Raw genomic sequence first — 15410 nt, 5'->3', positions numbered from 1 at the left:
AAGTTTTTCACTATAAATCCTTTATATGCGTGGCATCGGTTTTATTTTATTATTCATTTATTTTTTTCTTGAGTAAGAATTTAATTTTGTATCACATTAGTATTTTAAATTAAATATGAAAAAAAATTTTTCCTAAAAAGTGGAAAATTTTGGAAAAAAAATTTCACGAAAATAAATTGTCACGCACAACGAGTCTGTGTGCAAAATGTCAGCTCGATTGGATCACGGGAAGTGGGTTTAAAAACGACCGAAATATTTGCACAGTCGTAAGCGCGCAAGCAAGTGAACTTAATATAAAGGATTTAAAAAAGAAAACCCCATTATGAACATACACGGTAATGATAACGTTACAGCAATTCTAAATATCGGCAAATAAAATGCACACGTGCGTATCTCGTTGCACAGAGTGGATTTCAAGACTCATTTACAGATCCACGTGGAACCAGAGACGGATCGAGAAACTTTCCAAAGGAGATAGCGGGGGAGGGGGGGGCAGTCACAAAATTCAAATAAAAATATCGTGAGAAACCCATGCCAGGGCCCTGGATAAATAAAAATACAATGAATGCATTTTTTCTCAGGGAAATATCAATAAGATACCAATATTCTAGTTCTCAAGACAGGAGGGGGAGCCCTTCACCCCTCCCCCCCTGGAACAGTCGGGCAGTGGTTTGCGCACTGCGCTTTGAATCCGGAATTCCGAGTTCGATTCCTGGCCAGAGCTAAACATCGGTGGTGCGTGATACGGTGGCACCTCCCTCCTACACTAATACGCACTGAGCAGCATAATAATAATAATAATTTAGATTAACCCTTCAACAATTTATATCAGAGCACACAATGCGTGTCAAGGAGGAAAATAGGCGAGACATACTCGGGGAGAGAAGGGCTAAAGAAACAAGCCAGATGACTGGAGAGAGAGAGAGAGAGTGAGAGAGAGAGGCATCGTTAAACAGGCGGTGGGGTCTTCAGCCGAGACTTAGAAGTCTCTATCGACTGCGATGGGAATTCCAGAGACTGAGTTTCGTGCAGACGAAAGTCCGGCGGTCACCCCAGGGTCAAAGCCTGGAGCGCGGCACACTGAGAGTGGGAAATGATCCGTAGACATTTGAGACCTCCGTGAAGTTAGGCGCTGTATGATGACATCGTCGGGAGCCTCTCATCAAGGCAGTGGATTGACAAAGGACTCAGCATTGTCATTGTTAATATTACAGATCAGGAGATGGCAAATGATGGCCAGGGCATGGCAGAACAGAAGTTGATTATTTAATTCATCTGCGCGCAGCATCGAGTGTTATCCCCTCGTATACGTGTACAGCAATATCAAAAGCTGTACTGTGCTTCTATGCTGCCACTTCAATGATGCGCGACCTTTGCCAAGTAGGGTCAAATGCCCCCCCCCCCTTCGATCTCCACCACGACGCGCAAGGCGGGGTGGGGGGGGGGCTCTCACCTAGCAGTGGATTTGATAAATGTCAACTGCAGCACCGCACAACGCTTTTACATTTGGCTCGAAGAAAGCGAGTCCCCTTTAAGACTTCGGTCCCAATTTTCGCCGGGACGTGTGGAATGAGACCTCGCACTTTTACGCATTTTTTTAACCTCCTCCCCACCCTCCTGGCAAAGCGGTGGCGGTGGTGGCGGGTGGGTGGGTGGGGGGCGAGGGAGGAGATCGGGGGGGGGGGTAAGTGAATCGGTGGTGGTGGTGGAAGGTACGTGGTTGGGTGGTTGGGTGGTGGAGGTGGTGGTGGGAGCGCACCAGGAGTCACAGGCACCCAATCGCACGCATCCGTGCCCGGGGGTCCACCTTCATGCATAAACATTGCGCAAAGTTCTGCCCCATCTCACCGCCGCTACCGTCCTTTAACACCGCTGCTGGCGACATCCAGAGGACGGCGGTGGGGACAGACTTAGACGCGGGGCTGCAAAGGGAGGAGGAGGAGGAGACACCGCTGAGTCATCACGAATCGGGGTGTCAACCCCAGACGGACCATCAGTCCCTCGGACAGGGGCACCACCTCCACCATCAACGCAGAAGCGCGTCTACCCCACCCCCTCCGTCCGGCACAAGCCGTCAAGGAGGCAAAGCGGACCTTCCATCCTTCCCTCCCACCACGACTGCTGCTTGCTGCTCTATAGTCCCGTGGCCGTGACACTCGCGGATGAACCATGTCTAGGACGCGATGCTCTTACTCGCGGCACTCGTGGCTACTGCTGCACGTGGCCGTGATTCTCCTGCACGCGCTCTCGACGAGCCTTGCGCAGCCCCCGGTGAGATCATCCACACACCCCGTGCGAGCGAGCGAGTTAGCGAGCGCGCGTGCGTGAGTGAGTGAGTGAGTGTTGCACGCTAACAGCGATTGCACCGACAGTTTGTTGAAGGCTATCCGGGTGATCTTTGTCTTTAGGTGGTTTTTTTTTGGTGCGCTGTGGCGATGATGATGATTGTGCGATTGTGGTGGTGGTGGTGGTGATGATGGTGATCAAGATGATGATGATGATGGGAGGTGGTGATATTGACCGTGCGTGTGGCGCCACGTGCCTTGTGCAATGAAGTCCAATTTATTTCGTTGTTTTTTTTTTACCCGGCTAAGCCTCACCACCGAGTCTCACGACGAATCTTTATTGGGAAAGTCCTGCCAGGTCTTCACAGTAGGGGGCGATGATTGCTGCGTAGATTTTCATTGACTAATCGTGGTGATGCTCGCGGTTATGATGGAGATCACGGTGGTGGGTGATGTTAATGAAGACAATGATGGTAGTCATGGTGGTGGTGATAATGTTAATGCGATTGCAGAAAATGAGTTAACTCAGTTCTAGGAGTTAGAGAAAACGTTATAGGCATGCATATCCACAAAATACACCTTGCACAGCGAAGCGAATTCGTTATCTAAAATGTATTAGATATATAGTCCATCGGACTATTGACCTTCCAGACTTAATAAACGAGGAGCACGTTTTTAAACACATGCAAACTCTAGACCGGTTTCAACATATTGGGTCTCATCAGCAGTCAGGCTCACTAAATACATACCACCAGTTATTGGTAAGACCGCTCCCTTTAAAAAATGCGGGTCACCCTCATTTTCTATTATAGTTTTTTTGTTGGAAATGTGACGGCTTAGTTGAAAAAATAAATCCATATTTCGTTTCGCCCTCAAGTCCCCAAGCCAAATCCCCAGCAAGATTGATTAAATTAATACTCTTTTCTGCCAGGAGGATTCTTAAATTCCAAACTTCATTATTTAGTGATGACCCAATTGGTCAACGGCCATAATTCGTGGTGGTAGTGGTGATGATGATGGCAGTAATCGTGACCATGGCGATGACCATGACGATGGCAGGAGTGGTGGTGGTGGTGGTGGTGGTGGAAATGATGTCGAGGATGACGACAATTGTGACAATGTTGACGATTATTATGATGGTGATGATGATGATGATCAGAGGACGGTGGCTAACGTAACGGTGACTGCCAAAGCTCTGAGAATCAAAATTCATTTTTTGGGTGGGGGTGGGGGGGGAGACGGAGAAATGAAAGTTATAATATTTGCTGAAGAAATTACAATCCCCTTTATGTTGTGTATACAGAATTAATGAGTTCACTGCGTTCGTAATTACCGTTTTTGGAACACAATATTTGGTGCTGCTGATGCTGCTGCGTTGGCAGTGGTGCAAAAAGCACGATTAATAACAACGTTTTAAGGCCACGGTGTTATTCGTTAATAACATCGTGGCCTTAAAATGAAGAATGATATAACAGGCAACGTTTTGGGTAAAGGTCCTTCTTCATAGCACTGAAATAGAGGTCAGAGACAGATAGAGAGAGGGGGAGAGAGATAAAGCTGGAGGGGATAAGAGAAATAGATCAACGTTTTTTGAACATAACAAGGAAACCACTTAGATGCGAACCATCCATGCGACCACGCGAGCAGGTCGGTTGCGGGGAAAATACTTCTCTGAAATCGGTAAAAGTTGTGGAAAAATGTGAATAATAATGTACGGACGATTGAAATCCACCTTCACCGCATTGCACTCCCACGCACACGTGAAATGCATCAAACGGCGCGCGAACTGGCAGACGTGGCCAACCATCTGCCCGTGCTCCGTCCCACAGCTGAGATATCGAGGAGTTCCACACGGAGTGGCCTTTCGCGACCGATATTATCCACGATAAAAGGTTGTATTTCTTTTTTGGGAGGTGGTTAGATCGCGTAAATATGACAGATAGGCGCGCTTTTTATCGGCTTCAGCGTCAAACTTCACGGAGGGGGGGGGGGGATACTCGGTGTTACTGACGATGGCGATCGTATTTAGAGTTTAAGTTTGTGAAGCACGAGACGTAAAGCGGTGTAGAGTGCAGCTTAGGGCAGAGCGTGCACTGAGAGCGCTACCAAAAATAATCGTTACTTCAAATAATCACGATAAGCATCAGACTGCAACAGTATTATCAGTATAATCATGATGTCGCAACTTGAGAAGGCATCGAGTAAGGTGTTTTAACTCAAAACGTAGGCTTTCGTGGCCAATACAATGATCAGTAAGCCGTCTGTTGAACCAGTAAGGTCTCTATTGGATCAGTAAAGCCTTTATTAGATCAGTAAGGCCTATGTTAGATCAGTAAAGTGTATATTGCATCAGTAAGGTGTCATTGGGTCAGTAATGTTTCTATTGGACCAGTAGGGTGTCTACTGGATCAGTAAGACATCTGATGGATCAGTAGGGTGTCTACTGGGTCGGTAACGTGGCTATCGGATCAGTAAGATCTCCATTGGATAAGGAAGGACTCCATTGGCTCAGTAAGGCCTCTATTGGAAGGAAGGGAATGTGAGAGAGGGCCTTGTCTGTATTCAGGTCACGGGAGAGAGAAATATCACACCTCTCACTCACACAGCCGCTTCTCAGTTCTGAGCCACACGGCGAATACTTTATGCATTCACTTAAAACACCCCAACCCTCAAGGTCACATGTTACTAAGCATGAGAATATCATACAGGTTATAATCATCAGCAGCAGCCGTGGTTAATCCACTGCTGGAAAAAAGGCCTATTCAATGCACCGTCATCTCTCACGACCCTGCGATGCAATAAGCCACCCAGCACCTACACACGGGGCTGATTCCGTCGCTCCGTCTCCTCCCCAGTGGAAGGGCTCACGAACACGTTCCGTACTTTCTAGCGACGTGTCCTGCCAGAGCCCACTTTAACTTCATCATCATCATCACATAGGATATATACAGTATAGGCACACACACACAAATATACTCTACAGGTAGTGGAACACATAGACAGGGGAACTTTCTCGACGCAATCATCCGTGTAACAAATTAAACAAACTCAGTTGAATAGTTGTACTCTACTTCTGTGCGCGTTCAAACGTCGACGGGTCTCTCCTTCACTAACCCCCACTGACCAGCGTGGTGAAGTATGGCCAAATATCCCCCTAGGGCCCGCGACAGCGTGGGGAGGCACTTATTCGGCAGCGGACTGACAAATTATATCGGTAAGGGGTCGCCACAGACGTCTCGTGCAACGAGCCTCTTTCGGGGCTATTACTCCAGGTGAGGCACTAACCAAGGGGCTTATGATACGTACGTGCGCATCGTATCGGTAACGAACACGTGGGCTTTGCCCGCTTTCTATCGGCTTGCTTTGGTCACATTCCACTCGTGATGGATTACTTGGTTCGCGGATGACGAGGATGGCACCCTTGCGAGTTTCGCGCGGAGATCGCAGCGGCAATGTTGAATATCAGGTTGAGGCTTGCCGCGTGAGTGAAACCAATTTCGGCTCCGCCGCTGTCATTTTATGGGGGGTTTCGAGATTTAAAAAATGTAACTTTTTCGGCTTTTTGTTAGTTTGTAAGCAAAGACTGGAATATATTTGTGGAGCAATGTCAACTTTCCAGCCCTTTTATAACACCGCCGTCACTCACATCACTTGCCCACTTGAATCACGATGCTCTACGTGCGTGGATGTGCACAATTACACACTCGCACACATTGTACCCTACAGTTCCCTGTAGAAATAACAATGTATATAGCGTGAACCTGTACACAATGTATCACGTGAAGGGGAGGCATATATAGGCTCTCAATCCATTCAGAGGAGAGACAGTCAGAGGTCGATGACAAGAGTGAAGGTATCTTAGCCCGGACTTGCACGGAGCAGCAGGGGGAGGTCGAGAGCACGGACGACTGGAGGGGTGGGGGGGGGAGTTGCAGTCCCACAGGGTGGCAAATGAGAAGGAGACCTCCCACTTTGTGAGGGTCCGGCACTAGGTATGGCAACGTAAAGAATGAAATGTAACTTAGGAATCGATGAGCAGCGGACGCTGCAAAGGTTTACGGTTCGATATTCCGCGGCTGCCCCGATTATTTCTAGATTTGAAGCTTTCGTGACTGCAAGGATTCATATTCTTAGGTTTTTTCGGTAAAGTCACGTAGGTAAAAAAAAACTAAGAATAAGCCCCGATTATTACCGAGGTTGCGATAACCGTCGCGCGGCAAATTGCGCACTGCGCTATGCCCGCATCGTCTGTGGACGTTAAAGACCCCCCGTGATGTCATTGGCAAGAGCGTGCCGTCACGTGTCCACATTCAAAAGTGACGCCGCGAATCGCTCGATTGGGATTACGGTATGCATCGCAAATCATCAACCCCCTGCCAGCAGGTGTCTCTCGCAAACGGGACTCACCCGGTCTCCTGATGTCTCACCTGGTTAAACAAAAGCAAACTGAAACTGCGTCTCTTTCTGCATGTGGGTGCCTTGCAACATCTTCGAGTACAATCTGCCACAACGAGCTCGGTGGTGGGACGCGTCGGGGCGGACGCAGAGATGCAATCGACGATCTCACGCGCACTGCACAACGCGTGGTGACCTCATGCACCTCTCCGATTAGCGCGGTTGGCTCCGCACGGTGCGAAATAAGTTTCAACATACACACATGCACGCGTACGTGCACAGATGGCGATTACTGCTGCAGTAATTGCGGCAGCATTGCTAGGTACGAGTGGACCCTATTGTAAGAGGTGAGCGACGATTGGGACAATTTGCAAGGGAGACCCGGATGGATATCCCGGACGATCAATAAATAGATACCTCGCTGATGTCTCATGCGCCTCGCGTGAGATTCATGGTTCCATGTCTTACAGGAGACCCGTAGAGACTGTGAAATGAAATGTGATTTCTCTATAATGTCTCCCGATTGATTATCCTGGGATATCCATAAACGAGTGGCCATTTATGGCAATCGAGCAATGCGCATTGCTAGTGGGGGGGGGGGGGGGAAATATTCAACATTCAAATAACAAATAGGGAAATCATGCAACGTCAAAACTATACATTTGCAACGGCCGACTTGATACGAGTAGCAAATGTGTTACGCTCCCGTAGGACAGAGATATTTGAAATTTGGACAAACTCAACGGTTGACGTTTCCCGTGTGGCCCTTTCTCGCTCACGCGGTGATACTGGGACGCGATGCCGCCACCTTCCCGGGGTCACGGGGTCACGAGAAGGTGGCATCACGGGGCTGCCCTGACTTCTCAGTGTTGCGCAGTGCTGGGACACACTCCGGACATTTGTCGGGGGGGGGGGGGGGGGTTGGGGAAGAGCTTCGCAGCTCATCGGATTCTTTGATTCTATCTTGATTTTAAGCTTTCGTGACTGCAGGAATCCATACTCTTTGGTTAGGTAGAAAAATAATAGATCACGACGTTTTAATCGCAACACAAGCAATCGTCATCAGGTGGGTGGCGTGGCAAGTTCCGCCCTAGCCCGGCTGATCCTCGGGGTCTCCCTGAGTCGACCGAGGGGAGACCCTGATTTAGAAATCGCCTGGGGATCGAACTCAGGTCGCCGGGTTTGATGCGGCAGTGTAAAAAGTAAAAACCCGCCGCTCCCCCAAATTCCTCCTGCCCCCCCCAACTCCCTCTTCTTACACATACACATCACACTGACCCCCCCCCCACTCACACACGCACGGACACATACACCAAGCCCCACCCTTTACACACGGAAACACACACACACACACATCCACAAATGCAAAGATAACCCTATAGCCTTAATAGACTGTTGGGTCAAGTACTGTTCGCGAACATTTATTAAAGTTGGTACGGCACACCAGACGGTGGGTGGACAGCACCACGCCCGGCCGCCTTTGTCTCCCAAGTGGCGATTTGTACACACCGCACCAGGTACTCATTTAAGGCTGAGTCTACCTCGGGGAGGCCCAGGACCGATTCAGATAATCGTCACTGGTGTTGACCGTAAGCGGGAATCCAACTCGGGTCGCCGAATTCGTAGCGCGGCACAGCGCTAACCGCTACCCTAGCGCTCCACACCCATCACAAAGATCCCCCGTGTAGCCTTAACAGACTGTTGGGGCAAGTGCTGTTAGCGAGCACCTATGAAGGCCGGAACGGTACACGAGGGGGTGGGTGGCCAACACCACGCCCGACCGCCTTTGTCTCCCCAGTGGCGATGTTCGCACACCGCACCAGGTACTCATTTAAGGCTGAGTCGACCTAGGGGAGGCCCAGGACCGGTTCAGATAATCGTCACTGGTGTTAGCCGTGAGCGGGAATCGAACCCGGGTCGCCAGGTTCATAGCGCAGCGCGCTAACCGCTCCCCATCACACGCACCCACACCCACACGTACCACCCCACCCGCACCCTTACACCCACCCCCACCCGTCCACACGCGCGCACTCATAATGAGTGGGATTGTTTGTGTTTCAGCCCCGCGGTCCCCGTCCCGGCCAAGGTGCCCAAGGGATCTCGGGAACCCCTGGGCCCTCCGGCGTTCCGGGCATTGACGGAGTGGACGTGAGCCTTAACACCCATCTGACCTTAACTCCTACTGCACGTGGATTATCCCTTATTGCTATATATGTGTACACGAGTTCGTGCCATAATGCTATACATGTCTGCGTATGTGCATGAAATATGCGTAATAATTCGGTCTTGTCTTACGTGGGGAGTAACATTTTTTTTCTGGGATGTATATTTGTATCCGTGTCGTCGATTTCCCCACCCCCCGCCCCCAAACTGTTTTAACTCAAATAAACATCACTGAACTCATTTAACAAAGCAAGCTGTAAACCAAACCAACCCCACCCCCACCTCTAATCTCAATTTAAATGTATTCATGATTTTTCATGTTTTTTCACGGTATTTTAATGGTTTAATGGTTTTTGATGGTTTTTCATTTTTTCATGGTATTCATAGTTTTTCACGATTTTTCATGTTTTTATTTTATATAAAATGTTTGTGTTCTATAGATTGGAATTATTGAGCAGAAGTTGTTTTGTTCAGTGCGTAAAACTAATTGTTTCATAGTTCCTGTACGTATTTGTTTTTCGATTTCACTCAAAGCGGTATCATAATCTCCACCTACGTTGACTACATATGCAGATTAAATCGTTCACTAAACGTATTTTCTTAAAACCTCATTTGCTTCAAAGATGCACGACGCGATTGGTTGGTTGAACAAAGTATGTTGGATGAAAAACGTGAATTTTAACAACACTTAATTCTTTAAAATTTAAATAACAACTAGACTTTTTTTTTGCAATACCCCCCCCCCCTCCCCATGTAAATACATCCGTACAAATACTAAACACACTTTATGAAATTTTAACATGTTTTGTGTTTAGTGTATTGTCCTTCCCCCGCACGGTTGGCTACGTACGGTGCGAAAGAAGTTCAATATACAGTACGTACATTACTTAATATTTTTTGCATTTATTTCACAGGGTGAACGTGGACCTCAAGGGCTTCCCGGACCGCTGGTAATAATTCAACTTCACTCCTATGCGGGATAAAAAAAAAACAATCATCACATTAGACCACGAGTCCAGACGAGATAATTGCAATATAATGGGTAAGAACCACCTGAGGTGGGTTATATCTTTCGTGGTTCCGTATGGTGCAGAAGAAGTTCAACATAAATACTGTACGTACAACCATTTGCAATGAGTGGGGTTATCGAGTACGTACTGTACGTCTCGCGTATTAGCCATATAAAAGAAATCGTTGCTGCTAAAATTTCGCGACCCAAGGTGCCACCAATATCTTGCACTGGCTGGCACATGGACAATATCCTTCACGTGCAACGTACTGCATGCCCTTGCCACGAGAATGTGGATTTTCCACTTGCTAGAGGAAATAGAGAAAAGCACCAATCACAGTGTCCGTCGAGAGCATGCAGACGATCTTCTTGGTTCTTTCGGTAAAGTCACGTAGAATGGAAATAATAAAAAAATAAAAATTAAACATCATTAAATAATTCTCACGACGTTTCGGCCACAACGCAAGCAGCCGTCTTCAGGTGTCTCTCCCAAGCCTGGGGTGTTTCATTCAGACTCTGTCTTTTCGACAGACCTGTTCTCCACCTGAGGACGGCTGCTTGCGTTGTGGCCGAAACGTCGTGAGAATTATTTTATTATGTTTTATTTTTATTATTTTATTATTTCCCTTCTACGTGACTTTACCGAAAGAACAAGACGATGAATCCCTGCAGTCACGAAAGCTTTAAATCGAAATTCATGCAGACGATGTTCCTCGACGTGGATTCACAGTACAATCGTCGCATATCCGAACTGGCCAATTATCCGCCCAGACTTTTTGTGTGAGTGCGTTTAGTGCGTTGGCTACGTACGGTGCGAAATAAGTTCAACATACATACATTCTACCGAATAATGGTATCTTCCATGAGCGCAATGTCCACCACATCAGCTACAAATAGAAAGCGTCGCGTTTAAACGCTCCAACGGAGATTGGGAAATCCTTTCAAGAGTTGAAAAAAGGGAGAAACTGGGGAAAAGATAGCAGCCTCTTTTTGTTGAATAGGCACAAGTACCCTGACAGATGTCAAGAAGGCAGAAGAAAATCTAACGATCGCTCGTGGGCGGAGGGGGGGACAGAATGATCCAGCGTTTGTAAACCGAGAGAGATTCTGTGAGGTGGTCAAGATGATCAACAGGACAAAGTGCTTTTGACCTGGTTTGTACACAGGAGAAGCGAAGGAATGCCAAAACCCTGGTGTGGGCAGCCAGTTAAACATTAGGCTGGGCGGCGATCCAGCCCAGTAACCTACGGGTGCATGGTCGGTCATTTCTTTACTAGACACGTTCTCATATCTGACACGTACACGTCTGACACGTTCGCATGTCGGCCTGTAACTGGGTCCACGTCGGCGAGTGGGTGATGCCACGATTTTGCTGTCTCTCCCGCAGGGACCGAAAGGAGACGTGGGTGACCCGGGTGTGGAAGGCCCACTCGGCCTCCCAGGCATCCCTGGGGTCGACGTGAGTTTCTGGAAATGGAATCTGTTTGCTTCCTTCAGCTAATCTCTCCTCGTATTTATTGGACCCCTTGTTTCGCCAGCATCCTTTATTGCAATAAAACAGGTGTTCAAGAAGTTCAAACACCAAATAGGTTTCTATTGCAGGGCATCAAGCCTGCATTAACCACACACGCACACGTGGCAAAAATATGCACGCAAACATGCTCTGATAAAATATGCATTGCTTTTGAAACTGATTGGCCTATACCAATCTCTCCTCACTTGTCCCCTCCACTCCACACGCCTCCAGACTCCGGTGCATTTGTAAAATCGTGCAAGTCCAGCGCATCGGTACCAAACCTAAGGGGTCCACCTGGGGAGGCACAACACACATTCCTCCTGCGGAGGGAGCTGGTAGGAACGTTGGGTTGCTCGGTGAATGGCCAGGGTCAACGGCGGCGTGGTGTATTCCGCAAATATGCCCGACTGTGAGGGCGGGCACAAGCCGGCGTGAGTAGGTTGAACGTTGAGTTTTATAAGGGCACCTCGGGGTGACCAGCCCCTCCCCTCCCACCTCCCACCCAGCCCTACCCCACCCTCCCCACCCAGCCCCTTCCCACCCTCTCCACCCTCCCCACCCAGCCCCTCCCCACCCTCCTATCCCCACCCAGCCCGACCCTCCCCACCCAGCCCCTCCCCACCCTCCCCTCTCCATCCAGCCCCTCCCTCCCCACCCAGCCCCTCCCTGCACGACGGACACAATAATCCCCTGTGGGCTGGTGTAACCTGGCGGTTCCTACCAGTATAACCGGGGATGTATTTCATGGAAATAATAATACTATCTGCCAACAATAACGGAATGGAAGAGAACAACATGCAAATGCGTTGCCTTGAGTCACGTAGTATTCATCATGCAGCAGACAAGTTACCCATGAAAAAGCTCCCACCGTGAAAGCCGAAGCATTGCAACTGAAAGTTGCCTATTGTGGGTGGCTCAGGACCCCCCCCCTCCCACCAAGGTGACAATGCAAGCCACCGGTGCTCATAGAGCAACCGGCTCGGCACACAAAGCCTCCACAGTGCTGCCCACGCCCGTCACTGGCTGGCGTTTGCCTCGGCCGGGCATGGGATTCCTGCTTTCAGCTAGATTGGTGCCGGTGAAAGAGACGTTGAGAGAGAGAGAGACAGACGGGTGAAGGAGATTGGTTAGGAGGTGGGTATTGGGTGTCGGGTCGCTGGGATGATTGTGTTGGGGGTGGTGGTAGGCAGGTGGGGGTGGGGGTAGGCAGGTGGGGGTGGTGGTAGGCAGGTTGGGGTGGGGGTGGGGGTAGGCAGGTGGGGGTGATGGTAGGCAGGTGGGGGTGATGGTAGGCAGGTGGGGGTAGGGGTAGGCAGGTGGGGGTGATGGTAGTTAGGTGGGGGTGGGGGTAGGCAGGTGGGGGTGGTGGTAGGCAGGTGGGGGTGGGGGTAGGCAGGTTTGGGTGGGGGTGGGCAGGTGGGAGTGGTGGTATGCAGGTGGAGGTGGGTGGGGGTAGGCAGGTGGGGGTGGGGGTAGGCAGGTGGGGGTGGTGGTATGCAGGTGGAGGTGGGTGGGGGTAGGCAGGTGGGGGTGGGGGTAGGCAGGTGGGGGTCGGCATGTGGGGTTTGGCAGGAGAGGGTGGGGATAGGCAGGTGGGGGTGGGGGTAGGCAGGTGGGGGTGGGGTAGGCAGGTGGGGGTAGGCAGGTGGGGGTAGGCTGGTGGGGGTAGGCAGGTGGGGGTGGTGTGCTTTGGGGTTTTGATGGGGTGTTGTTCGGCACGGTTTCTTGTGAAGAATCATGCAGCAGAATGTTCTTCATTGCAAGGCCCGCGGGCCACTGGGGGCCCTTCAGTGCGGCCCCTGACGTGCGGCCCCCCGACAATACACGAATGGTGAAAACACCCCCATCATGGCTGTCAAACCCCAACGATTTCTAAATTTGTGGCGGCCCTCACACACTGATGATGTCGATGTCTGATCGGTGAAAGTGGCCCCTAGCTCGTGGAATGACGGAAGAGACAGATGATGCTGTTGACGTATTAACGCATTTCGTGAGATGGTGCTCCCGTAGCATCACCCCTCCATCAGTCAACCTGGATTAATTTCAGTCACTACCATCATCATCATCAGCCATGGTCAATCTACTGTTGGATGGAGGCCTCCCCAAACTGCCCACTATCTCTCGCGATCCTTCCATCTAACAATCTGTGCAGCACCTGCACACGGGGCTGTCCAGTAACAAACAGAATCAGCATATTTATTTATAGTGGAGGAATCCCTATAAGCTATACAGCTCTTTTATTAAAGATGTCGAGTAGGGGTGGATCAGAATGTTACAACAACAAACAATACAAAAACACGATAGGAGTGCAAAGTATAGGAAAGTTAAAGAAATCACTTTCAAATATAGACAAATAAAACTAAACAGTTTTTAAATTTAGCAGGTAAATTTAACACTTAGGCTTTCGCGACCAGTGTTATTCATAATAAAGGGTTTTGGGTTAGATCGTGTTGTTTATAAATGTGTCGCAACCCTCCACCACCCGACACGGCCAATCAGGTAAAGCCCACTGAGCTATTTGCTTATTTTTTTAGAAATGACCTGGCCACAAATGATAGCTCGACGAAGTGTCTCACGTGGAAATGTATGGAACCAAATACTCTAAAGGCATGTGTCTAAATATTTCTAAACGTGCTTATATTACCATTATGAACTATGTTTTATTTTATCAGATAATGCTGCACTGAGCTATTAGCTGCTTTTACGGAAGCGACCTGGCCACAAATGACAGCTCAGCGACGTGGCCTATCATCGTGTGGAAATGTACCGGTGCATTCCCGTCACTGTGTGCATTGTGCAAGGCGCGGGGTAAAGCAGCCGCCTATCTCGGCACGCCTCAATCCTCAGGGCCCAGCTGCGGCCAGTCCTCCAATATCAAACAATGCCCTCCGTTGAATTGCACATTTTTACCGTGAACATTGCCCACGACGGGCTGACGTGAAGACGAGGCCGCAGCAGATGGTTGCAGACATCACCGCCGCTATTTCAGCGAGATTAAACGTTCGAGACATCAGTTTAGAACGTGATTTTGTTTGTTTACGTTTCAACCCCCTTGTCAATCCACTGCTGGACAAAAAGCCCTCGCCAACGCCATGTCAGTCGTGTGCGGAGGTGGAGGGCGGGAGGGGGAGGGGGTGTTTTACGATACTTCACCATGCTGGTAAGTGCAATTTTTTTCAAGGTGGGAGACCCAGGTACCGTCTTGGATCTCACTCGCTACTGATGTTGGCCCTGGCCGGCGATATTCAAACTTCGGTTAATGGGTCGCTTCCTCCTCCACCCGTCGGCTAGATACATTGGCTGGAACGAAGCGGTGCAAATGATAATGAAGGGGGTGATTAATGATTGAATTGGGCATTGGTCAAATCTACAATAAAGCAGAGGCATCTCTCCATTGACAGGTGGTTCCTATTTGGGTAATCACCGCACTTTAACTCAGAACGCAGAGCGGCGGGCCAAACTTAAATGTAGTCAAAAGTCAAAGTCAAAAGTCACTTTATTGTCAAGTGTGTTACATGCATGACATACAACACAGATGAAATTACAGTCCTCTCTCTTGGTCCCACGGTGCAACCAAGCAATTAAAAAATGAATCACAATTAACAGACATAAATAAACAATAAACAATCGGCGATCAACACAAGATAAATAATCAAAAATGTAATAGACTTAAAATAAACAACAGTCAAGAATTATAAAATGTAAAATATTATTTAAATAAAATATTTAAAGAAAAAAGATATTTAAACCGGTGTGGTAGTGCGATGTAGTGCAATGTGCAGTCCAGAGATCAGGATGTACGAGTAATTAAATAAAAACGCACGGCTCGTCTCTAAAGGCCACGTGGTCCTCAACAAGGCAATAAAGCAAAACACAGCGCGCTGGCAACGTGGTCTGCATCCTCTCTTGCTCGCTACGATTTAATCTGTAACGCATGGCAAGGCATTCATCATCATCATCATCGCCGCCGCCGTCGTCACCACCGCCATCTAACCCTTGACCTCAACGGCCGTGGGGTCGCCACTGACTGCCACCCCCCCCT

General features: G+C 49.1%; 1 protein-coding gene across 1 annotated transcript in view; it reads left to right on the top strand.

Moving 5' to 3' along the window:
• The first annotated feature begins 1761 nt into the window (after nt 1-1761).
• LOC144938673 (uncharacterized) overlaps nt 1762-15410 on the top strand; it is a 55790-nt gene continuing 42141 nt past the window's right edge. Inside the window, exons 1-4 of the mRNA XM_078866637.1 lie at nt 1762-2271; nt 8742-8828; nt 9758-9793; nt 11240-11311. Coding sequence (XP_078722763.1) covers nt 2170-2271; nt 8742-8828; nt 9758-9793; nt 11240-11311 — 297 coding nt within the window. The 5' untranslated portion in view covers nt 1762-2169. The remainder of the gene's footprint in view (nt 2272-8741; nt 8829-9757; nt 9794-11239; nt 11312-15410) is intronic.

The sequence above is a fragment of the Lampetra fluviatilis genome, chromosome 2, assembly GCF_964198595.1.
Source record: "Lampetra fluviatilis chromosome 2, kcLamFluv1.1, whole genome shotgun sequence".
In the NCBI taxonomy this organism is placed as follows: Eukaryota; Metazoa; Chordata; class Hyperoartia; order Petromyzontiformes; family Petromyzontidae; genus Lampetra; species Lampetra fluviatilis.
Note: the sequence above shows the minus strand (reverse complement) of the source record. Positions and strands in the feature narration are given on the sequence as shown.